The 26,084-nt window shown below is 47.4% G+C and overlaps 1 protein-coding gene across 1 annotated transcript in view; it reads left to right on the top strand.

The window, feature by feature from the left end:
* GPR179 (G protein-coupled receptor 179) overlaps nucleotides 1-26,084 on the top strand; it is a 449,627-nt gene that overhangs the window by 322,719 nt on the left and 100,824 nt on the right. The window contains exon 3 of the mRNA XM_069634662.1: nucleotides 21,499-21,601. Within this exon, the coding sequence (XP_069490763.1) occupies nucleotides 21,499-21,601 (103 nt within the window). The remainder of the gene's footprint in view (nucleotides 1-21,498; nucleotides 21,602-26,084) is intronic.

The following is a 26,084-nucleotide window of genomic DNA, read 5'->3' as shown; positions in this document are numbered from 1 at the left end:
CGCTGTGACTATTTCAGGATCAGGAAGATCATTACTCAACAGACATGGGACAGGGATGGAGTCTTTCATCGCTACACAGTGCTGGGTCTTTACACCTCACCAGCTGAACTCTACTATTGCCACAGGGCACTTAGTCTTTCCGTATAACCCACTGTCGCTATAATCGGCCCATCAATATACTAGCCTGGCAGTACCCACTGCCGGGTGACAGCAGTGACGCTAGCCGCAGTGTCTCCGTCTGCAGGAGTTTTGTGTCCATTGATTTACACATGTTCTAGATAGAGTTGAGTATTATTGGAAACTGGGGTCTCTTCTGAAGACGCGGCACTGTTCCCATTCATTGTAACCAATCCACATTCGCCCACTCCCTGGACTAGTGGGAAGTCCTCCTCTAAGAGGCCCACACTAATGATGGCCTCTTCCACACATCCAACATTCACTATGGCTTGCTTGGGTAAGCCCTTGCAAGCAGGATCCCCTTTCTTGTGGCCCAGCTCCTTACACACGAAACAACCTTTGGGTGTTAAGAACGCAGGTGACCATCAATGTGACAGATCAACGTCAGGGGCTCCAGTGGCCAAGGGATGAATATCAGTTTCTAAACTATCAATCAGCCCCACACCTCTTGTACACTGAAGGGATCCAAACAGATTGGAAACACAAGTACATTATAAACCTGCTTGTCCAATTTTGGTAACGTGGGCGGAACAGCTAGCTTATCTACGCAAGCTCGTGGATCGTTGGTTAGTTGCAACACAGTGAAAATACAAGTATTACCCAATGATGAAAGGGTCTGTCCAGTCAAGGTTGTATACAAATATCTAATTTATCATTATTACAACAGACAGTTCTAACACACCACAAAGTACAACCCACCCTGTAAAGGAACACAGAGGACACAATTTCACGAAGGAAAGGGATGCACTCTAGATACTAACAGAAGGGTAGTAGGTAAAGCAATCGGTCATAATTGTTGAAGGTTATTTGGTTTCAGCGCCAGGGGAGCAAGGGGTCGTACATATCACTAGGGGCCTTCAGAGAAGTACCAGGGGGACAGAACCACAATGTACCTGGTGCTTGGGATGATCTTGATGTCCGACAGGGTCGAGTCGGTTCCAGGACGCTTGCAGCTCCTGCGAAAGAGTTCAAGACGGGAGACAGCTGCGAGTATCAGGCATCAAGCAGTTCGGCAAGCGAGGCTGGACGGACGGCTGCAGGCTGGCCTAAATGGCAGCTCAGCGTCAAGAATCGTTTTCTCTGTGCTGGTTGGCGGATCTGGAACGCTGGCCAAGGCGTCTTGGATGGCTTTAGAGATTTCAGCATGACAACAGTCAATGGTGCAGCTGGTCGCAGTTTGAGGGCTCGACTGTCTTGAAAATGTCCTTAAAAGATAGACGCTGATTGATGCTTGTCGTGGCACTCCTCCTAGCTTCTTCGTTGGGCTTGTGTCATCCTTTAAGTTCGGACAGCCCCAAAGCTGAGGAGAGTGTTTGCAGACAACTGCCTTGTCCTTTGTTCAGAGACTCTCTGGTACTTCCCACCTAGGAAGCTTGCTGGCAGAACCTAGCAGGGCCCACTGTGTGCTGGCTGAGTACCGGTTCTGGAGCTACTGGACGGGTCCTCTGAGTATGGTATCTCGCTCTGTTTCCTAGGAGATGTTTAGGGGAGGGATCTTGCTTCCCTCTTGGAAATCCTTGCCTTCCTTCACTGGTGGAAGCTGTAAGGCAGACTGTACCTTCAGCCAGGGTCCGTATGAGTCCTTCTTGTTACTCCTTGCAAAGTCTTTAGATGATTTGCTAAGAGAGGGGCTCAGTCCTCTTTTAAAGTCAAATGGGCCCCAGTGAATTATGTAGGCTAAACCTACCTTAATGAACCAATCCTGGGTCCCCACCAACAATCTTCTGTTCTGAGTGACGTCATAACCAAAGTGCTTTGCTACAGGAAAGGTATAAGGGGGAAAACATATACTACTAAATCCCACCCATCTTCATGTCTGTTGTGGATCAAAAGGTCTCTCTGGTTAAGTGAGCTCTCTGTGGTTCCTGATCAAAGTGCAGGTTTCCCTTGAAGTTTGTGGCGAGAAAAGACTCTCTGTCCCCATCAAATAACACACTCCTTCCCTCTGAAAGGGTGTCTCCCTGCTGCGGTTGCAAACTGTAAACAGTTGTCCCACACATGACATTCACTGCCCTTCATACTTAGTGGTGGGAGCTGACTTCAAGTTGACACAGGTGCATATCAAACTGTTTTTAATGGGGCAAGACTTCAAAACGTTTACTGAATACATGGGATGCAAGCATCGGAGGGTCACACCATTGTGGCAACAGACCAAAGGGACAGTGAAACATTTCATGAGCAACATCAAGCGAAATATTCAGATCGCCCATCTAACAGGGCAGCCGGTCGAGAAAATGCTGTACAAACTACTTCGAGACTACCGCAACACCCTCAGAGCACCAATGGATAAGCGGCATCGGAGGTCATGTTTGGCCGCAACATTTGAACACGGCTACCTCACAACATGGTGCCGCAACAAGCCTATGTGGGTGAACGGGAAATGTGTGAGCAGGATACTCAGGCCAAGGAGGCCATGAAACCCTGTACAGATGCAACCCAGAGAGCATGCGTGAGTGTCCTGATACCAGGGGATATTGTGGTTGTACAACAACCTTAGACACACAAGCACGCAGCAGCGTTTGGCAGTGCCCTTCTGACCATCACCAAAATAAAGGGGTGCCACTGCAGAAGGTGAAAAAAAGAAATGTGACTCGAAATTCCTCACACTTCAAAAGGATGCCAGGCACCGTCCTGAGGAGATCCCGAGGAGAGGAGTCGGATCCTGACTACTGGGATGCCTTGTAAGAAGGTGATGGGGAGGCCTCGAGTGACGAACTGGCTGCTTACCCGAGGAAACCGGGTCCTGGCCGAGGCCAGGTGAGTGACACTGGCCGGCCTCAGAGAGCGATAAATAGACCACATAAACTAATAGAGGAGATGGACTGATAGGTGGCATTATATTTATAAAAGGGGAAGGTTGTAACGTTGCAAGTGAAGCTATGATGGGAACCACGTGATAAGGAAGGGAGCCTGCGGGCACGCGGTGTGGGGCGGGCAGAAAAAAGGGAGGAGGAAGGGCAGTGACTGGAGAGCGAGTGGTAATGGAGTAGAATAAAGTTACGTGCTCCTGAGCTCCTTGTCCGCGCCAATTATTATAAATTGGGTGCTGTGTGGGTAAATAACAAAATTCTGTTTATAAATGGCCGACCTCTCCATCTCCTTGCTGCACATAAAGAAAATGATGTGGTGTGGGTTGCGCCCTTGCTATCACTGCCCCGATGGCCTCCTTTTTACAGCAGCACAGCATTCTAGATGAAAGATCTAAGTCTAGAATTTGAAACTAAACTTGCATATTTTCAGCTAGCGCAAAACACAAGGGGCGATGCCATTGCGCCCTGCCCTGACCTAGCAGTCGCCACTGTCAGCACAACCATTGGCAATGTGAATAGGCTCAATTGTGGTCAAAAGTAAGTCCCTACAGAGTTGCTCAACTTTTACACTGACACCGGTGTTGGTCGGAATCCATTTGGGCAGAAATGACGAGCGTTCGTAGCATATAGACACCGAACAAGGGCTGAAAGAGTCGTGCGTTTTGGTGCCCCTGCTATATTTGACCTCTGCATTTTGGACAACATAGCCCATAATTTAGGAGGAGCTGGGTGCTTTCCACCAATATTTGGAGACAAACGTGTTTGTGATAACTTATGCAGAGGATAAGAGTATACCCCCCTCTCGAGTAGAGTCCAAAAGAGCTACTGCATTGCATTAAGGCTCTTGAGGATTATAGTCAAGAAAATGCTCAAATAATTGATAGAATAAAAAAAAAAGGTTCTGGTATGTAGACCCAGTCGCATTTGATGGTTAAAAACTTGAAGTTCTTGATTCTTTCTGCTACCTGCTGGTTTGGTTTCCAAGCAACGGGCAATGGCAGGCACATCAGCAAAAGGCGGAAAATATAATTTTAGTGAACTGAGTGGCAGAGAGATAGCGTATGAGTTGGGTAGGTGCTCTTTCAGCAATTCCTTTGGCTTAAGGGTATGAGACTTAAGTGGTACCCCACATTTGATATGGTGCTGTGATAGGGTGTGGGCAGCAGCACAGATTTCCCAAATGAGTGTACTGTAAGATTTGGAAACGCTTGCTATGGGTTGGAAAATCATCTTTGATTATGACCCTTAGACTCACGGTAGGGATAACATATTTGGGCTAAAATTGTAGCTCCCGGAATTCCATACGATGGATGGTTTGCATGCCTGCTGAATCTCTTAAAAATTTCACATTTTCTGCTATTTCCAGGTTCCCTGCGTTTTGCTTTATTGCACGCCCCAAAGGAGGTGGTTTGCATCTTGGTATCGCTTTGCCTTTAGCTATACCATTTTCCATGAGCAGAGAATTTAATGGACAAATAAAACGCGTGACAGGAATACAGATCTTGGGAAATGATAGAGAGCACATAAACTTGCTTAAAAAATAGCTGTCCCTACACTGTGCCATGTTACACAATGGTTTTTCATGCACGTAAAAAGATGCATGTTTACTTCTTCCAATCGGGCAGTAATAATAGTAGTTTCCTCCTGTGGTGCCATGGCACTGATGGTCCCAACATATCCATGGAGCTGTGCGGGTGAAAGCAAGAGCACACGGTTCTACGTGTCTGATCCTGGTTTTTTTTGTTGGGTGTATTTTTACTCCCCATTTTTCTTTTTTGGCAGTATCTGCCTTTTTTAGGGAGTAAAAGTGCCCCATACACTCCTTATCTGCTGGGATGGTGTTCATAATCCATTCCGTAACATTAAAGGAAGGCAAGATTAAATTCCCCCAAAGAACTTCCTGGAAATATGGGATGAGAATCCTAGCAATAACTAGGTGCAAAGAAATAATTATTACAAAAACATTTCCATTTTCCAGTTATTTATCTGCTTATAAAATACTCCTATTGGGAATTGGACTTACATTTTTAAAAAAATCCTTTTCCTACCAACTTTAAAAAATAGGGAGTAAATGATGACTCCTTCCAAATCTTATCTGGAGCACTGAGCGTTCATCCCATCACAGGCATAGATAGCACTGGGGACCCTGAGGGATCGCAACCAAACATGTGTTATTGGCCTGTCCTTTCCTTGGACCCGAGCAGGAAGCGGGTATTAAACCCGTGTGTATGAATCCCCACCTGCCAGGGCAGCGTGATGGTTTAATTTGTCAAAGGGGCGTTGCAATGGGGATTGTCCTGCTGTTTCTTAACGCTTAATGCTGTACTCTAAAATTGGTAGGAATGAATTGCAAGGCAGAAGCATGTAGGAATAATTGCATGTTTTTCGATCATTACATATGTTACAGGATGCACATTTTATCTCTCATTTATCCTATTTATTTGACTGCACCAAAGGTTTTTGTGAGGTTTTGTTGCTGGGCGTGTTGTTTTCATTTGTGTGGTTTCGTGTTGTCAAATCTAAAGAAGCAGAGGCATGAAATACACGGAATCTGGAAACCCAAACGCCACCTCCCCGCTAAGTGAGCGTGACGGCTGGAGTATTCTCACTTGCCATGTCTGCTTTTAAAACACCCTGTTATCCTCACTTTCTAAATTCTTCCTCTAAGGAAACACCAAAATCTACCTGTAAGTGGGCGTATACATCCTTTCAGGCTGTAACATGGTTTAGCATCAACAATGTGTCGTCATTGCCAGTCGCTATATCTGATATGAAATCCACTGTTCTGCTTCCATTTCTAAATAGGGTATTTAGGAAGAGTATCCAGGTCCCCTTCTGAAGGGGCCCATGAATCCTTTCCAGGTTTGAAACATGTTGCTAGTCCAGTACAATGACCTACGGGTTCTGTGCACGTCCAGCGCTAATCTATGCGAACTAGAGCGCGTATCAGGAGCTGCCTAGCACGCTACACTGTGTGGCTGGACGTGTTGGCCTGGTCACAAGCCTTTCCTGTTTTGGTCAAAGATGCAAGTACAAATCTCCTTTAAAATGTGCAATTGGCCTTCTTCTTGCAGTTAGAGTCCCCCATCCCCCTTGTTTCTCGGACCGCAGTCAAAGCACTGCTGCTGGGTGTTCTACTGCTCCCAGGGGGGTCTATCCCAGCTGTCAGAGAGTGTCTTGCAGTTATGGGGGATCTATCACTGCTGCTAGAGAGTGTCTGGAAGCTGTGGGCTATCTATCACTGCTGCTAGAGAGTTGCAGCTATGGGGGAATCTATCACTGCTGCAAGAGTGTCTTGCAGCTCTGGGGGTCCATCACTGCTCATAGATAGGGTCTTCAAACTATTGATGGTCTATCACTGCTTCTAGAGAGTGTCTTGAAGCTGTGGGCTTTCTATCACTGCTGCTAGAGTGTCTTGCAGCTATGGGGGATCTATCAATGCTGCTAGAGAGTGTCTGGAAGCTGTGGGCTTTCTATCACTGCTGCTAGAGTGTCTTGCAGCTATGGGGGATCTATCACTGCTGCTAGAGAGTGTCTGGAAGCTGTGGGCTTTCTATCACTGCTGCTAGAGTGTCTTGCAACTATGGGGGATCTATCACTGCTGCTAGAGAGTGTCTGGAAGCTGTGGGCTTTCTATCACTGCTGCTAGAGTGTCTTGCAGCTATGGGGATCTATCACTGCTGCTAGAGAGTGTCTGTAAACTGTGGGCTTTCTATCACTGCTGCTAGAATGTCTTGCAGCTATGGGGATCTATCACTGCTGCTAGAGAGTGTCTGTAAGCTGTGGACTTTCTGTCACTGCTGCTAGAGTGTCTTGCAGCTATGGGGATCTATCACTGCTGCTAGAGAGTGTCTGTAAGCTGTGGGCTTTCTATCACTGCTGCTAGAGTGTCTTGCAGCTATGGGGTAGAGTGTCTTGAAGCTGTGGGCTATCTATCACTGTTGCTAGAGTGTTGCAGCTATGGGGGGATCTATCACTGCTGCTAAAGAGTGTCTTGAAGCTGTGGGCTGTCTATCACTGCTGCTAGAGAGTGTCTTGAAGCTGTTGGCTATCTATCACTGCTGCTAGAGTGCTGCAGCTATGGGGGGATCTATCACTGCTGCTAAAGAGTGTCGAAGTTGTGGGCTGTCTATCACTGCAGCTAGAGAGTGTCTTGCAGCAATGGAGGATCTATCACTCCTGCAAGAGTGTCTTGCAGCTCTGGGGGTTCATCACTGCTCATAGATAGGGTCTTCAAGCTATTGATGGTCTATCACTGCTTCTAGAGAGTGTCTTGAAGCTGTGGGCTTTCTATCACTGCTGCTAGAGTGTTGCAGCTATGGGGGATCTATCACTGCTGCTAGAGAGTGTCTTGAAGCTGTGGGCTTTCTATCACTGCTGCTAGAGTGTCTTGCAGCTATGGGGGCTCTATCTCTGCTGCGAGAGTGTCTTGAAGCTGTGGGCTTTCTATTACTGCTGCTAGTGAGTGCTTTGAAGCTAAGGGGGTCTATTGCTGCTCCTAGAGTGTGTCTTGAAGACATGGGAGGTCTCTCACTGCTGCTAGAGTGTCCTAATGCTGTGGGCTGTCTATCACTGCTGCTAGTGTCTTGCAGCTATGGGGGATCTATCACTGCTCCTAGAGAGTGTCTGGAAGCTGTGGGGGATGTCGATCACTGTTGCTACTAGAGAGAGTCGTGCAACTATGGGGGGTCTAGCAGTGCTGCTAGAGTGTCTTGCAGCTATGGGGGTCCATCACTGCTCATAGATGGGGTCTTCAAGCTATTGTGGGTCTATCACTGCTGCTAGAGACGTTCTTGTAGCTACGGGGGGGCTATCTTTGCTGCTAGAGAGTGTCTTGCAGCCATGGGGGTGGGGGTGGGGTCTGTCTATCGATGCTCCTAGAGAGTGTCTTGAAACTATGGGGGAGTATATCACTGCCGATAGTGTCTTACAGCTATGGGGCTATCACTGTGACGAATCAACCTCTGGGGCACCAGTGGACCTGGGATGAATATCAGTTTCTAAGCCATCAATCAGCCGCACACCTCTAGTACACCAAAAGGGATCCAAACAGATTGCAAACATAAGACAATTATTAACCTCATTGTCCAATTTTGGTAATGTGGACATAACGGCAGGCTTATCTCTGCAAGGTGGTGGATCGTTAGTTAGTTGCAACACAGCGAAACTACAATTATTACCCAATGATAAAAGGGACTGTCCAGTCAAGGTTGTATACAAATATCGAATTTTATCATTACAACAGACAGTTCTAGCACACTACAAAAATACAATCCACCCTCTAAAGGAACACAGAAGACAGACAGTTTCACGAAGAAAAGGGATGCACTCTGGATACTGACAGGAGAGTAGCCGGTAAAGTAATTAATCTCACTGATCAAGGTTATTTGTTTTCAGCACCAAGGGAGCAAGGGGTCGTAAATGTCACTAGGGGCCTTTGTAGAAGGACCAGCGGGACAGAACCACAATGTACCTGGTGTTTGGGATTATATTGAGTTGAGTCGGTTCCAGGATGCTTTGCAGCTCCTGCGACAGAGTTCGAGACAGGAGACAGCTGTGGGAATTGGCTGGCAGGCAGTTCGGCAAGCGAGGCTGGACAGATGGCTGCAGGCGGGCCTATGCGGTAGCTCAGGGTCAAGAATAGCTGTCTCTGTGCTGGTTGGCGGATCTGGAACGCTGGTTGAGGTGTATCGGACAGCTTCAGTGACTGCAGCATGACAACAGTCAGTGGTGCAGCCGGTCGCGGTTCGTGGGCTCTGCTGTCTAAAAAATGTCCTTAAATGATTGAAGCTAGTTGGTACTTGTTGTGGCACTCCTCCTAGCTTCTTCGCAGGGCTCGTGTCGTCCTTTAAGGCGGATGGCCCAAAGCTCAGGAGAGTGTTTGCAGGCAACAGCCTTGTCATTTGTGCAGAGACTCTCTGGCACTTCATACCTAGGAAGCTTGCTGGCATAACCTAGCAGGGCACGATGTGTGATAGCTGGGTACCAGTTCTGGAGCTGCTGAATGGGTCCTCTGAGTCCAGTATCTCCCTCTATTCCCTGGGTCATGTAATAGGGAGGGGTCTTGCTTCCCTCTTGGAAATCCTGGCCTTCCTTCACTGGCAGAAGCTGTAAGGCAGAGTGTACCTTCAGCCAGGGTCCGAATGAGTCCTTCCGACGCCTTTCAAAGTCGTCGGATGATCTGCCAAAAGAGGGTCTCAACCCTCTTTGAAAGGCAAATGGGCCCCAGTGATTGGTGTAGGCTAAGCCTACCTTAATGAACCAATATTGGGTCCCCACTAACAATCTCCTGTCATGCATGAGGTCATTCACCAGATTGCTTTGCAACAGGAAAGGTAAAGGGGTGACAACATGTACTACTAAGCCCCACCCATCTTCCTGTCTGTTGTGGATATAAGTGTCTCTCTGGTTAATTGAGCTCTCTGTGGTTACTGATTAAAAGCAGCAGGTTGTCACGGCTCGCTCCCTTCGCTCCCGTTCCCGCCACTTGGGGGCATGTTTTGGGGTTTCTTCCCTACTGGACATTTCCTCCGAACCTTATGCTACAGTGTCCTGATGAATTGGGAGCGCTAAAACCTTGTTTCCCAAATTACTTCCCTTCCGGATCCATTCCAGGTTTTTGGCAGCCAGCATGCTACTGCTACTCTAATCAAATGACTATGCTTCCCAGAATGCCTGGCTCACTGCCCCACCTCCTCCCTTGCAGGACAAGGCTGGGTGGAGAATAGGCAACACCTGTGGCTGCAGGTGCAGCAGGCGACACGCCTGAGGGGTGTGCTCGTTAAGCAGCTTTAAAAGCCTCAGTCTGCTTCAGTCCAGCGCTGGTCATTGTTGCAGCGTTCCTGTCTTGACTGGTCCCTTGTTCCTGGTTCCTAGTTTTTGTGCCCAGTTTCTAGTTAGTGTTTCTTGTTCCTTGTCCTGGAATTCGAATTTGTATGCCTAATTGATTTCTGCCTTTTGGAAATCCCTTTCTCCCTTTCTCTGTCTGCAGGCAGCCTTTCTCTGAGCTTTCCTTTTGCTGTAGCCCAATTGCCTGTGTTCACTGTTTCCTAGAAATTGTCCTTTGCTACTGAAAGACTTGTTGCATTAATCTTTCCTTTACAGGTTTAGTTTCCTGCCTTTTCACCTTGGATGGGTGGGAAGGTTTCCCTTTTGGTATCACTGCTCCTGATCCTTGCCTTCTATTGGGATCCATGCCATGTTTTCCTTTACACTTTTACATTTATTTCCTATTTATTATTAGGTGTGGGAAGCTGTTATAACTAGCTCCTGTGCGATTATCTTTTGTTTTCCACACTGTACTATTCCTTCTTGCCTCTTGACTTGGGCTTAGGTATTTAGTCATCCTCACTCTTTTCCTTTACTGCCTTCTGGGTTCTTGTTTGATTTACAGGGTTGTGGGTTAGTACTGACTTTTGAGTGGTCTTTCCGGTCCTCGTGAGTACTGGCATTCATGTGGTCATTCCGGTCCTTGTGAGTACTGTTTCCAAATTCTTTATTCAGTACCGTCTAGAGTGTCAGCTTACAGATTCTGTCCCTGCTTGCCCTCTACGTGGGCTTAGCGCTGTCAGTATCTGTAATAGCATAGTGGGTAAGGAGTTTGCCGACTTTCCTTTCAGTCATAAGGAGGTTCTAAGTGCTTACCCTACATTCCTTTTCATATAGTGGTATACACGAGTCTTGGGTATTGAATGCACGTTGTTATATTCAAGGTTGTTTACTGTGTATTTTGTGCACATTTCCCCTGCCATATCCATCGCCTTCTTCCTTTCCTGACAGAATGACCAGCCGTTGTTCCCTTTTGAACATGGCCAGATTACGAAGGAAAGGCAGCAAGGCCTCTAACAAGTTTATACAGAAAGCCTCCCTTACATTTACCCGTGAAAATCGAATCTCTGCTCCTGACTTAAATGAACTCCTTGACACGAATGGGTATTTACGTGCACAGTATTTTTCCCACTGGGTGGCCCATCGTACATTGCCTGATCCTAGCTCTGTCTTTAATTTTGATCCAGAGTCTATGTCCGCACAAGCCTTAGCAGTGGAAAACAACACACTGCTAGAATTTATACACACAAGTACCTCTGTTATTGAACCCCATGACTCCGGTTGTGCTTTACCTCAGATTGAACAGTTTCATGATTCAAGCATGAAGAATGGAGGGGTTCCTTGCATATCTTCTGTTTTCTGCCCTCAGTCTACAGCTTACTCCTCTGCACAGATTCTTACTGTGGTTACTAATGCCAAGGGGTCTGATGCCAATAGTCTGCTTAAAAGAAACACAGACCACGTTGGTAAGAGAGAGTATAGATCACAAGACCTGCAAGCAGTAGATGACAATATACAATCAATGCACTTCCAGATGGCTAGGGCAGGATCCAGCCCTGATGCCACCATGCCTTCCCCTGTGCCTACTGATAGGGATGTACAGTTAACGCGGGACATGCTAAAAGCAGAATTTGAGGAGTTAAAACAAGAATACATTTCCTTAAAAGAGGAGAATAAGATGTTACAGTCTTTTCTGAATACACCTCCAACTTTATCCGTTGATGAGGTGAATACTGTTCAGTCCCTGAGTGCGGAGACCTTTGTAAATCATGATACTTGTCAATATGTAAGATCTATTGGGAGTGAAAGTTTTTTTTCAAGCACAGCGCTTATTCAGGGCACAGGTTCTGACAACTGTCCTACCGTTTGTCAGGAATTGCTGTTAGCTGAAGATTCACAAGCCACTCCTTTACCTGAAGCTTCCTGTGTAGCAGTTTGTCATAACTCTGAGCTTGAACACATACATGCTTCTGATTTCCAAACACAATCCACAATGGTGGCATACACAGAATCAGTCACAACTGTAGGCTTAGGTTCTGCCCTTGATCTAGCTGCTGAGACTGAAGTAGACATTCAAGCTGATGTGGAAAACGATGCTACCTCTGTGTTCGCTCTTCCTTCTGCCAATTTCGGTCACTACGAGCAGTCAAAGACAGTGCAGAATTCATGTTTTGATGGACTCATTCCACAGATTACTGAACCAAAAACCCGGCAGGCGATCCCTGAACTGTTGATTGTTAATCAGCCACTTTCAGAAGCTAAGACAGAGGAATGGTCAATTGACGAAATCCTGATTAACAGAGACTTTACTATGGTGATTCCTCTGGTTGATTTTGACTTCTACAAAGGAAGAGACTCTGTGTCATCCACTAAGGAGAGGGACGGCAGGGGTACAGCTCAGACTTTGGTTACTGGTGCCAAGGGGTCAACTGCCTTAAAGGGGCTTTCCGTTCCTGAACCACAAGTGTGTCTGTCGACTTCTGGGACTTCAGACTGTCCTCCTACTACCATTGACTCTTCAATAATCCTGTCCACAGCTCTGCAGTCATCGTTGGCACACGTATCTTCGATCAATAAAGGAGTGCTATGTCTGCCAGTCACTCAAGAGCCTTCACCATGTACGCAGTCAGAGCCAAAGACCTTGACAAGTTTGTCTTCAGCTAACAAGACGGCTCCAGCTTGCATGCCCTCAGCCTCAGAATTTCCTCTGGCATGTTTGTCTTCGGCTACAGTGACTCATCCAGCAGATTATCCTTCAGCCATGGAGCCTCCGGTAGTACATTCTAAGTGCATGTCTTCGGTCCCAGAGCCTACTGCTAGTTTGGCTTCAGTTCATGAGAGACCTGTATCCTGCTCAGCCTCGCTGCCAATATCGGAGGTGTACCTGTCTACACTGTCAGATCCTGCTGCATATTCCTCTGCTCCAGAGATTCCTCCTGAATCCCAACCATTTACTGATGAACGTCCATCTTGCCCTTCTTATGCTTCAGGGGGATCACCAGAATGTCTGCCTTGTACACAAAACAATTCTCCCAACTACTTGACTGTAGCATCAGCGCCTCCCGAATATGCAACATCTGAGCCTGAGACTTCTGCCAGCTCTCTCTTCAGAAACATCAAGCCGGCTCACGACTCGGGAGGGCCTTACATGCGAGGCCGCTGGACTTGCCTGGAGTATTACGAGAGAGAAACGGATGCCATCCACCACGGCCCAGTCACCGAACGAGTAGCCGACCAGGATAGCGGGCTGGACGGTCCGCGTTTGGAGTCCGGTTTGGATCAACTGCTTGACAATCCTTTTGTTGCCGGATCCCACATGAGCCTGAGGGAAGGGACGGGCACGGCCCTCCAGCTGCAGCGCCAGTTGGGTGCTAGTAGCCAAAGGAGGGGAATGTCTGCTGCAGTTCAAGATGTGCCTGTTTTTGCTCCCGCTGCTAGTATGCCTGTTGTTCCGAGTACTGTGTCTAACACTCCTATCAGTATGCCAAACGTTCCTGCGGTTGTATCCCACGTGCAAAAAGGTGGCTACTTGACTGGCTACATGACTGTCAATGGGAGTGCCAGCCTCGTACAACCCATTGGATCTTCAGACCTCCAAGGCAAGGAACTTATGCAGGCGAATCTTTGTCACTTTCAACCACAAACCTTTACCCAGATGGATGACAGAGTATCCGAACCTCTACCTCAGCCGCCACCTTCCTCTTCCGAACATAAACATTTCCTGAAACCTGCTGTTTCCTCACCTCCTTTGTGTCCACTCTCGGCAGTGAGGCTAACAGAACTTCTACCGTTGTCTAAGGCATGTAGCACCAGCCTGCCTCTCTCTTCAAGGATGTATGCATATCCTCTTCCAGTGACTAAGCTTCCTGGACCTTCCAACTCTGCTTCGGGTCCTGCAAGTCCTTCATGCCTTTCTTCGACCCATGAGTCTCTTCCTCACCGAAAACCCACCTATGGCTCTTATAGACTGCGGCCTGATTCTATTCATTCCAGTCCTTCTGCTTCTGCCCGTGGGTCATCGTTTCCGTCAGTGCCACTTCTGAAGACAAAGCGCTCCTGTCATGGAAAGAAGATGTTTTGTGCGAGTAACGGCCGCCTGGAGTCGGCCGTGGAAGGGGGTATAGTGTCACGGCTCGCTCCCTTCGCTCCCGCCACTTGGGGGCATGTTTTGGGGTTTCTTCCCTACTGGACATTTCCTCCGAACCTTATGCTACAGTGTCCTGATGAATTGGGAGCGCTAAAACCTTATTTCCCAAATTACTTCCCTTCCGGATCCATTCCAGGTTTTTGGCAGCCAGCATGCTACTGCTACTCTAATCAAATGACTATGCTTCCCAGAATGCCTGGCTCACTGTCTCACCTCCTCCCTTGCAGGACAAGGCTGGGTGGAGGATAGGCAACACCTGTGGCTGCAGGTGCAGCAGGCGACACGCCTGAGGGGTGTGCTCGTTAAGCAGCTTTAAAAGCCTCAGTCTGCTTCAGTCCAGCGCTGGTCATTGTTGCAGCGTTCCTGTCTTGACTGGTCCCTTGTTCCTGGTTCCTAGTTTTTGTGCCCAGTTTCTAGTTAGTGTTTCTTGTTCCTTGTCCTGGAATTCGAATTTGTATGCCTAATTGATTTCTGCCTTTTGGAAATCCCTTTCTCCCTTTCTCTGTCTGCAGGCAGCCTTTCTCTGAGCTTTCCTTTTGCTGTAGCCCAATTGCCTGTGTTCACTGTTTCCTAGAAATTGTCTTTTGCTACTGAAAGACTTGTTGCATTAATCTTTCCTTTACAGGTTTAGTTTCCTGCCTTTTCACCTTGGATGGGTGGGAAGGTTTCCCTTTTGGTATCACTGCTCCTGATCCTTGCCTTCTATTGGGATCCATGCCATGTTTTCCTTTACACTTTTACATGTATTTCCTATTTATTATTAGGTGTGTGAAGCTGTTATAACTAGCTCCTGTGTGATTATCTTTTGTTTTCCACACTGTACTATTCCTTCTTGCCTCTTGACTTGGGCTTAGGTATTTAGTCATCCTCACTCTTTGCCTTTACTGCCTTCTGGGTTCTTGTTTGATTTACAGGGTTGTGGGTTAGTACTGACTTTTGAGTGGTCTTTCCGGTCCTCGTGAATACGGACATCTAAGTGGTCTTTTCGGTCTTCGTGAGTACTGGCATTCATGTGGTCATTCCGGTCCTTGTGAGTACTGTTTCCAAATTCTTTATTCAGTACCGTCTAGAGTGTCAGCTTACAGATTCTGTCCCTGCTTGCCCTCTACGTGGGCTTAACGCTGTCAGTATCTGTAATAGCATAGTGGGTAAGGAGTTTGCCGACTTTCCTTTCAGTCATAAGGAGGTTCTAAGTGCTTACCCTACATTCCTTTTCATATAGTGGTATAGACGAGTCTTGGGTATTGAATGCACGTTGTTATATTCAAGGTTGTTTACTGTGTATTTTGTGCACATTTCCCCTGCCATATCCATCGCCTTCTTCCTTTCCTGACACAGGTCTCCCTTGAAGCGGCAGTCAGACCAGACTTATGGTCGCCGCCAAACCACATACTCGTACCTTCCTGAATGGGGTCCCCCTTCGGGGATGACCACTGTAAACAGTTGTCCCAGACCTGCATCAATTAACTTCTCATCAGTATGCGCTGCAACCAGCAGGGCGGACAAAGGGTAGGGCGGATCCATGGAGCCTTTGTCAGTTAATGAGGCTGCCCATGACAGGAGGAAGGTTTTGCCTTCCCCCTTCTTGAGATGCTTTGATGTACCTGTGGCTGTCACATTCCAGCTCAACATGACAGGAGGACTGCGCCTGTAGGCTGTGTCCACCCAGAGTACACATGACTTTGTGTTTGTTGTGCGGCGAGCATAGGAAAAAATGGAGCCCCACACATTTTCCGGAGGTTGTTCTCCCAGCATTCGATTTCATTACAACATTTCCAAAAAGCCCAGGCAAGCACACTCCCCATGCGGATGGTCGAACTCCACACAATCACTGCTCCCATAGAGCGTCTTGCAGACATGGGGATATCACTGCTCATAGAGAGTGTCTTGAAGCTATGGGGGTGTATCACCACTCCTAGAGAGTCTTGCAGCCATGGGGGTGTCTCACCGCTCCTAGAGGGTGTCTTGCAGCCATGGGGCTATCACAGCTCCCAGAGAGTATCTTGCAGCTATAGGGCTATTACCACTCCTATAGAGTGTCTTGCAGCCATGGGGGAGGCTAGAGAGTGTCTTGCAGCCATGGGGGCATCACAGCTCCTAGGGAGGGACGTGTGGCTATGGGGGAGGGGTATCACCGCTCCTAGAGAGTGTCTTGCAGCCATGGGGGCATCACAGCTCCTAGGGAGTGACTTGCGGCAGTGGGGTAGCACCGCTCCTAGAGAGTGTCTTGCAGCCATGGGTGCATCACTGCTCCTAGAGAGTGACCTGCAGCTATGGGGGAGGGTTATCAACGCTCCTAGAGAGTGTCTTGCAGCCATGGGGGCATCACCGCTCCTAGGGAGTGACTTGCAGCTATGGGGGGAGAGGTATCACCGCTCCTAGAGAATGTCTTGCAGCTATGGGGGTACGGGGTGCATCTTGCAGCCATGGGAGCATCACAGCTCCTAGAGAGTGTCTTGTAGCCATGGGGCTATCACAGCTCCTAGAGAGTGTCTTGCAGCCATGGGGCTATCACCGCTCCTATAGAGTGTCTTGTAGCCATGGGTGCATTACTGCTCCTAGAGAGTGTCTTGCAGCCATGGGGGCATCACCGCTCCTACAGAGCGTCTTGCAGCCATGGGGGCATCACAGCTCCTAGAGAGGGTCTTGTAGCATTGGGGCTATCACAGCTCCTAGAGAGTGTCTTGCAGCCATGGGGCTATCACTGCTCCTATAGAGTCTAGTAGCATGGGCAGTGTCTTGCAGCCATGGGGGCATCACTGCTCCTAGATAGTGTCTTGCAGCTATGGGGGGGGGCATCACCGCTCCTAGAGAGTGTCTTGAAGCTGTTGGGGGGGGGGCATCAACGCTCCTAGAGAGTGTCTTGCAGCCATGGGTCTATCACAGCTCCTGGAGAGTGTCTTGCACCCATGGGGCATCCCTTCCCTTGGACAGTGTCTTACAGTACATAGAGCTTATGAGGCAGGGTGTGTATAACGCAGGCCTTGGGAGCGGGGTGCATTGCTGACTTTGGAGAGTGCCTTTCAACTATCGGGGTGTAGTACAGACCCTGGAGAAGGTTGTTTAGCTATGGGGGTGTCTAACAGCTCCTGGGTAGTGTATGGCACTTACTAGAAGTGCATCGCTGCCATTTTAATGTTCCTTCGAGCTCGCAGGGGTGCAGCCATGGTCGGTGCATCCCAGCTGTGAGTGTGTGCCTCGCTCTACTTGTAAGTGCGTCACTACCTTGGAGGTGGGTGGGGTATTGACTTCTGGAACAAGTCCCAGAGAACTCTTCCCCATCAGCTCTCAGCCTTGGCTGTACAGGGGGCAAGGCAACCACTCGGCTTGCATACGGCATCTTAGTTCTCAGCTTGTCACCATTTAGTATACATCAAAGCTCTTCGGGCGAGAGAGGAAGGCCTTATGGGGGGGTTGCTGACATCAATTAAAAAGAGCCACGGCCTATCCCTCCGTAGAATTGAAGTGGATAGGAGTGACATGCTGGTGGCCCTGCTGGAATGCCTCCTTGTAAATGTTTACCTAAACCCTGATAAAAAAGCAATTGGAAGAGGTGCTTGCTGCCTTATCCTTTACATTCTTGGGTGAATTACCTGACGAGGGGGCAGCAGTGATTGTTGCGGGCGATTTTAACGCAGAATGCCTGGATGATCCCTGGTATTTGGTACCCAATAGAATCCAAACCTCTAAGGAATCACGGAACAGGGGCAAGAGGATTCGGCAAGAGTTGGAGGTATGGGATCTCTCAATTTTATTTTTGTCTCCTCAGATTTGCTCCTAAAGGGTGGAAGTCTGGTGGTAAAAAACTGGATGTATGCAACCACCTATCACTGCTAAATTATGCTTCACCAAAAAAGCAGGAGAATATGCATTTGGTTGTGGAAATAAATCCAAGAAATCACAAGGTTAAATGGTTTCAAAATTGGCAAGGACATTTGACGCAGAGATTGCAGGGTTGAGTGCATAGGGGCTGTGTTTCCTCTGTTCACTGGGTTTTCGCCTTCCATACCAGCTGTTTTGGGAAGCCTCTCTACAGAAAAAGTTCTGAAAAGAAGGGCGTCAAAGGTGGGGGGGGGGGGGGGGTTAGTCATGGTTTTGACGGGAAGATCCTGGTCCGGAAAAAACTGATGCGAAGGGAGATTGAAGAAGGCGCTCCCAAGAGGATGCCTTAAAAAGGTTCGGAGGGTAAAACAAGATTACAGGAATTGGGTCAAGGGAAGGCAATTTTTAATGTATATTAACAATGCCAAATAAATGCTGGCATGTCTCCCAGGTAATAACTCGAGTAGATTTTGGCAACTGATAAAGCCAGAAGGCAGAGATCGCTTTTTGCAAACCCAGCCAATATTAGAGGAAGCTTGGTTTAAACACTTTAGTGACCTTTATGTGAAATCTGTGTGAAATGAGATCCCTGTGTGGTCGCAGACCAGCTGGAAGGGGGCTTTTAAGTGGGAAATCGAAGACATTGCGATTATGATAAAAAGGACTAAGAAATCAAACGCTTTGACCCTTAAATCAAACATATTTGTTTGGTCTAAAATATTGTCAGTATTGTTTGCAAATATTCAGATTTAAAAGGAGTTCCCTGAAACCTGATCTGCGACCACTATAATTCTTATCTTTAAAAGCAGAGATAGATCCTCACCCTTGTTTTACAGACCCATCTCATTGTTGGATGTTTCAAATAAAAGTTTTGCTAAAATGGAACTCCAAATTTGGGCACATGACTCCAAGTGCCTGGACCCATTTCAGACTGGGTTCCAGCAGGGCATGGGATCCTCCCTAAACAGTTTTGTATTGGGACTACTCTCATGCCAGGCAAAGGTACAAGGTAGACCTGTGTTGTGGGCGTTTTTGGACATTAGCAAGGCTTTTCACCATGTAAACAGGGCCTTGCTATGGAAAAGTCTACAAGAAAATGGCTGTCCCCTTCCCCTGGTGGGGATTTTGGAGGCTCTGCATATGGGCACAAGGATTAAAGTAAGATTAGATGTCCACGGATCCTATACACCGTGGATAGAGACAAACAGGGGTCTGCGCCAAGGGTGTGTGTTGGCGCCTTTCCTCTTTTGTTTCTATATCAAAGGAATTTTGAAGAATTTGAGCCGGATAATCACACATCCCCCTAGGCTGGGTGAGTTTAAAATCCAGCATTTATTGTACGCAGATGACATGGTCATCTGCGATTTGACACAGAGTGGCTTACAAAGAGCCTTGTACACGTGGGAGAATTTCTGGAAAATGTGGATTTGTCAATAAATACAGTAAAATCCAAAGTATTGGTGTTAAAGGAAGGAAGTAAACAATGCAGAACTTTCTGGGAAGCTGAGGGGCTGTAGCCTTGAAGTGGTAAATAAGTTTAACTATCTTGGGTCTCTCGTTTATGATAATGGGGGAGGGCCCGATTTACTGATTGACCTCAAGGCCAAGTCTATGGTGGCAACAGCGCAGCTCCGCTATTTGGACTTCAAAATTGGTAGATTCTCTTTCCTCCCAGTGTTAAATCTGTATAAACAACAAATTGTACCAAAATTAACCTATGGAGTACAAACCAGAAATGTATTAATTGACGTGTCAAAATTTGAGGCGATCATCTGGATAGGGGTGTTACGTCTCCCGCAATCAGTACCATTGGTGGGGACACTATACGAATTGGGGCAGCTTCCTATCCAGACCATGATTGATTGGGGGAAGCTACCGATTTTTTTCGAGTATACTGGCACCCCCAGCTGCCTCAATTTACGAGAGATTAAATTTACTCTGGTTAAAGGGTTTGTGCAAAGACTTAACGGATTGGGGGGGGGGCGGACTGTTTGAAGATACTGCAAATGATAGGGGCCTCAATAGAAGACCTGAGAGCAACAGCTTATTTGGTTAAACAAAAACTTTCCAGACATGTGTGGATTTCACCTAGAGAGAATTTAATGCAATATCAGTGCTTTGGTGACCACTTTTGTCTGGACAATCAAAAATTACAAAAACGTTGCTCCTTATTTGAAAAAACACCCGTCAAGGCTTTTTAGGTCACAAATGTTGAGACTCTAATTAAACTTCCTGCCAACCCAAGAAGTTCTGGGTAGACAAAATAAAGTGCTGAGGGTTCAGAGACTTTGCCATGTCCCACCTTATGTATGTCGAGGGGTCAAATTACACCAATGAACTTTAGTCCAACGAAACAGGATCTGTGTATCAGGATCCTAAATACATATGAAATTTCCTTATCGATTCGGCTTTTAGAGTTTTTAAAGGCAAGCTTTGTGGAATTGTAATGATGTATAGTATGAGTTTTTCTGTTCTAGAATGCTTTGTAATCTGTAATATTTAATATGAAATATGGAATGTTGTTCACGTTGATGACGATTTTTAGTTTGTGGGTTTTTTTGCAGAAAATAAATTGTCAAAGGTCTTTTAAGGAATTGTAAAATCGTTTGTATGTTTTGTGTGAAAAGTACAGATTTGTACTGTAATGCTCAATAAATAAATAAAATTGCAATGAGACCCTGTACTCTGCCAAAATGTAAATTGTATTTTTGAAACATAGTGCGTTTGCACGAGTCTTTAAGCATTGTACACAACAGCAGCGCCCGAGGAGTGCATATAGTTGGTACAGCTCCCAAGGGATTCTGCTGTGGAGAGGTCCGCCCCCAGTTCAACGTAAACAAAAATAATAATCCCATTTTGCTGCTGTTACCGCGAAAAGCATGCACCCTAAAGTTCAGATTGGCCAGAGGACCCTATAAACAAATGAAATATCCCAAAAGCGCCCAAGGCGAGGTTAGCTTAGCTTTGATGACTTAATATGGAGAGTTGGCAAATAAGAGAGGGTTCTAGACGGAGCCCCACCCTCCTCCCAACACAGGAGTAGCGCGTGGGCAGGGGAAATGTAGTAGAGCATGGCAGTATGCCAGGTTCCACCTCCTCGGCCATCTGTTGTCCTCTCGTTGTGGTTCACTGCTAGCCAGGGCTTATAGGTCTCTTTTGAGATGGGATTTAAACATGGGCATTCAGTGCCACAAAGCCACGAACATTGTCGGCCTTGCGCTTTACTAACAAGGCTTAACACAACATAACACTGAGATCTGATTGGCTGTTGTCCGAATAAGCCACTCATGGGCAACCAACCAACTAAGGCCACAGCATCCCAGCCTTGCATCCAGTCGACTGCCATGGACACCCCTCAGAAGCAACCAAGGACCCATCACCTCAAAGGCCACCAGTAGCACACCCATTTGCATAGTTGATGCTAAACACAATTACTATCAAGAGGGATTTTGGAGCCAACCCCTTCCATTTGGATCCCTCCCACTCCTAAACGCCTAGCAATGTTACCTCAAGATGGGCAAGCCCAGGAGTGGAAAGAAGGGGTGTAGGGGTTGGTGTTTGAGAGAGAGAGAGTTCTCATTGTCTAGGGGCTAGCAGTGTTTCCCATTCCTTCACATGGCACTCCCCCTCCCCCAAGTTCTGATCATTTCCTTGCATTTCTAGCTGTGAAAATGAATGGTGGAGAGAACTCTTGTCTTTGTTTCCTGTTTTTAGTGCATTGCTCAGGAGGGCTTGGGCTTCGTCCTCGGCGGGTACCTCTGCCTCTGCAGACCGGGCTTCTACGGGACAAGACGGACCCTCAGCTCCAGGCAGGCATGTATGTACCTTGCACCCACCGTGTAGAGCACACACAGTGGGAACACTGCTTGCGCACAATGCAAACACAGCTTCTGAGAGTTCTCACACTGCCCCCTTACAGACAGTATACACAATGCACACTTCTCCCACTACAAAGAATACACAGTGTGGGCATCGTTTCCTACTCTATACATAGCTGCTACGAGCACACTGTATGTATGTGACTTATGTGGCGCAAACCTAGGTAAAAAGCAATGGAGCTCTGTACAAAGAGCAGAATCCACAGAGAGAAAGTCTGGGAGGACGACGGAGGAGAAGTGCTGTTAAGGGGTTGATGGGCCACAGAGTAGTAATTGAAGAGCAGAATTTTAGTACCTTTGTGAAGTGAGGAATTGGACCAATTTGATGCCAGTCGGTATGTTAATCCAGAGTGGGTGTGCCTAGCAGAACGGCTGTTATTGACCTCTTTCCTTCTTGCATGCCTTAGATCAGTGACATGCAACCTTTGGCTCTACAGGTGTTTTGGACTACAACTCCCATCAGCCCTAGCCATCATAGGCAATGGTGAGGGGTCATGGAAGTCAGGGAAGATAATGTCTGAAGAGCCATAGGTTGCAGGCCCTTGCCTTTCACACTAGTTTGGCCACGGTGGGACTTGTGCGGCAGATGCCGCTAGAGATGGTGTGTTTTTTAGCCATGGAAGAGAAAACTTAGTTTTTCAAAGATGTATATGTGATGCAGGCAATTTTGTAGGTGATGCAAGCTTGGACCGGTCCCCAGTGTATCTCTCCGAGGATTGCCGTGATGGGGCTACATTTCATTAGCCCTGTGATGAGAAGGGTTGCAGCATGCTGGACAGCATTCAGTAAGGCCAGGAAGGACATCAGTATACCAGTGAGGAAAGCATTGCCCCGTGCAAGTGGGAATCCGCAGGGCTTCGACGATGGTTTGGAGGTCTGGGGCAGGCATGAAGGGCTTGATTTCTAAAGGAGAAATGGCTGGTACCAGGCTGTCTGGGGTTTGTTCACAATGTGGTTCTTGAAGGAAAGGTCCCTGCTGATGATGATGATGCTGCTGTGGGACTTAACGCAGGATGTGAGCTGAGGAGAGAAGCCATCAAGTCTAATTTCTGAAGTTGAGCGAGCTTGGTAAAACCCTCAAGGAGAATGAGTTCTATCATGGTGGTGTTCATTTTCAGGTAGGCGCTTGTCATTCATGCATGAAAGAGGGAGAGTCTACGTTTAAACTTGATGGATGTCATTGGCGCAGTTGACCTCTAGGAAGAGATTGTTGCCATAATGGTGGATCTTGATGTCCCGCTCATTGAGGAGTTCCCCTGTGGTGCCACATAGAGCTTGAAGATGACTGGGGATTACAGGACCCTGCAGTTCACTGGATGGTGTTGGCATCTGTTGGTGTGCATACGGACACGCTGGTGTCTTTCCGTGAGGTCTGAGGGAACCATTGTAGAAGGGAGTCATCAAACCCCACGTGGGTGATGAATAGGCTGCTTTGCATTGGCAGTATCATAGATAGCAAACAGTTGAGCAGAACCAGTAGGCAAGGTCACCTTTATACAGGATGAGGAGGGTATCAAGCATAACCTACATCCTAGGTCTGAAGCCTTCGGCTCTCCAAATGAGTTGGACAACAACTACCATCAGCACAGTCAATGATGAGGGATCTTGGGAGTCATAGTCCAAAACATTTGAAGAGGCCCAGGTTGCTTGCAGACCCTTGACCTAGATTGTGGAGGTCTCAGTGCTGCATCTTAGCCGGAATCTGGAGTGATAGTTTTGTAGGGGGTTGTGCTTCGTGATCTATATAGATTCAAAGTAGTGTGACTGCATTTTCAATGATCCTTCTGATGAAGTGAAGGTATGCGATTGGTCAGTAGTCTGTTCAATGATATAGGTCAAATGCGAGCTTGCTTCAGCAGGTGAAGGATGGGGCTGTTCTGCGTGTCAGGATGGGTACCTATAAAGAGAGAGTCCTGAAAATGGATGCAGGGAGGATGTCGACGTCATATGCTGTGGCCTTGAAGATTGTGAATGTGCAAGTCAGGTCTTCAAATGCAAAGGACCTGACGTTGTTCTCCAGTTTTGGCATGTTCTGAGAAGGTGTGGGAGTCTGTGCTAAGCTTGGGGCTGTCGATATGTTGTCTGATTTAGTTTTGTTTTAATCTGTGAAGAAGTCATGGATTGCAGTGCATTTGTCAGTGGAGTGAGCTATTGCTGCGTCTGGCAGGCGGTTAATGCAATGTTTGACAGCTTTCCAGAGGGCCCTTCTTAAAGGAGGCTTCCGAGTAGAAATGTGTCCTGCTTGTGGGAATGAGGGTTCTGTATGTTGAGAGCATGTTCTCAGGAGATGGGGAACTTCGCCAGAGAGTTTCTATTCTACAGTGAAGCATTTTCTGTCAGCAAGCTCCTGCGGGTACCATGGAGTGGAGGGCTTTGCTCTATTGGTTCACGTGTTCTGTGGAGTGTGTGTTATCTGTGCCCGTTGGCACTGCCAAGTACAAAGAGTACAGACAGCAATGTCTATGCTGCCTCCTGTGGTATGCACCCACTGCAATGCACATATCATCTAGTACAGCAATTACACACATCCAGATACATGCCAGTGCACCCGCAGTTGTGATGCACTACAGAGTGCATAGACAGTAAAGAGCACTAATAGACCCATAGAAAAATACAAAGCACTTCCAACAGTGCACACATTACAATATACATACGATCTTCTGACAGGAGTACTCACAGCAATGGGCATCCTACCTACTCGAAAAAGTGCATACCAATCAATTGAGTGCGCACACAGTAGTAATTGCACAACATTGAGGCAAGATAAGACTCCCTGTCATGCTGCCAGCACTCACAGAACACCAGCCTCAAATGCCACATTCAATTGTTGTATTCAGTTTGCAATGTCTTAGTTGAGGGGTCTGCAACCTTTTGCTCTCCAGATGATTTAGACTACAACTCTCGTGAGCCCTAAGCAGCATAGTCAACAGTGAGAGATCATGGGAGTTGTAGTCCAAAACATCTGGAGAGCCAAAGGTTACAGGCCACTGTCTAGTCTATCAAACTCAGATCTGCTATTTAAAAATAAAATAAAAACTCACATTGCAGTGAGGAATTAAGCAACCATGCATCTAAAGTATTGAGCATCAAGTGTTATCCAGAAGATAGATACTGGCTAGAAGAAGTTGATAGTGGTGTGCCATTTGAAGGAAGAAACATGTACTGCACTCCGTATTGTACACACTTTCTCATATAGCAATAGCAATCTATCTCTGACCCTCAACAGCACCCACCCATGTGTCTGACCTCTCTAGGGCTGCTTAGTCGAGCCCTGCCAGCCACCCAAGTCCTAGAACGGCAACATGCACACAAGCATCGCCTAAACTAACCCCCTAGAACTCTCCAGCGGCCTCGACTACGGTCACCAAGGGCGTTCAACCAAGGAAAAAAGTGCATTGAGACCACACAAGTGGTGAAAGAGCGCAAAATAAATAACAAATACAATACAATATGGTGTGCACATACAGCAAGGTACAAAACCGTGTCAGAAAGGGCATGCATCTGTTAACACCAACCACTATTTTGCATATGCAGCAGGGGGCACAGCACAGGGGTGTAGGGTGGAACAGAAGGGCATTAGTGAGCCTGCAGAGAGAGCCCAGCCATTCAGAGAGGTGGAAGCTGGGAAGGGGGTAGGCAGGATATTGAGGAGGAGTCCTTCCCTATCATTACCCCAAACCCGAGAAAGGCCCTGAGATTATTAGCAGTACAAGTTCTGCTGCTGAGATGGCCTACCCAGAAGTTGTCGTTGCAGCTTACAGTGTCACTAGGGAACCTCTGCTCCAGACCTCCCCAGAGGTGCAGAGGGCAGCTCTGACAACCAGCAGCCAATTCAGGTGAGCCCAGGTATGCTGACACAGCAAGAAAGTCTAGAGAGAGGGGGAGAGGGGAAGAGGGGAGCCAGAGAGAGGTGTGGGTCGAGGGTGGTTGGAGTAGTAGATCTGAAGACATATCTCTCAACTCACACACATTTGGCAGGTGTCACCCACCATGGAATCAGTTCACTCACCAGTCTATAGACTTCAATGGGCTCCCATCTGCAAAAAAACAAAATCATTTGTTATCACCCGCCCTTGCAACACAAAAGGTTGAGAGAAATGCCTGAAGAAGAGGCGTTTGCAGAAGGGTTAAAAGAAGTGGAAAACAGGAAGAAGAGGGTTTAAAAAGCAGAGAGGTGCTGAAGAAGAGGAACAGAAGAGTTGAAAAGCCAGAAAACAGAGAGTAGGGAGCGCGTTCGGAAAGGGGAAGGGAAAGCCTAGAGGAACCGGAAAGGAGAAAAGGGATGAATAGGGACGGTAAAGAGAAGAGGGGGAGAAAAATAGAAGAGGTAGTAAAGGAGTGGAAAGTTAGGAGGTTGAACACAGAAGGCAGGGAGATGGCGAGGAGAAGGTGGAGAAGAGAAGGAAACAGTTGAGGGGTGTG

This window comes from Ambystoma mexicanum, chromosome 13, assembly GCF_040938575.1.
Source record: "Ambystoma mexicanum isolate Mex_15411 chromosome 13, UKY_AmexF1_1, whole genome shotgun sequence".
Classification (NCBI taxonomy): domain Eukaryota; kingdom Metazoa; phylum Chordata; class Amphibia; order Caudata; family Ambystomatidae; genus Ambystoma; species Ambystoma mexicanum.
The sequence above is the reverse complement of the archived record's forward strand: the minus strand, read 5'-3'. Positions and strand labels throughout refer to the sequence as shown.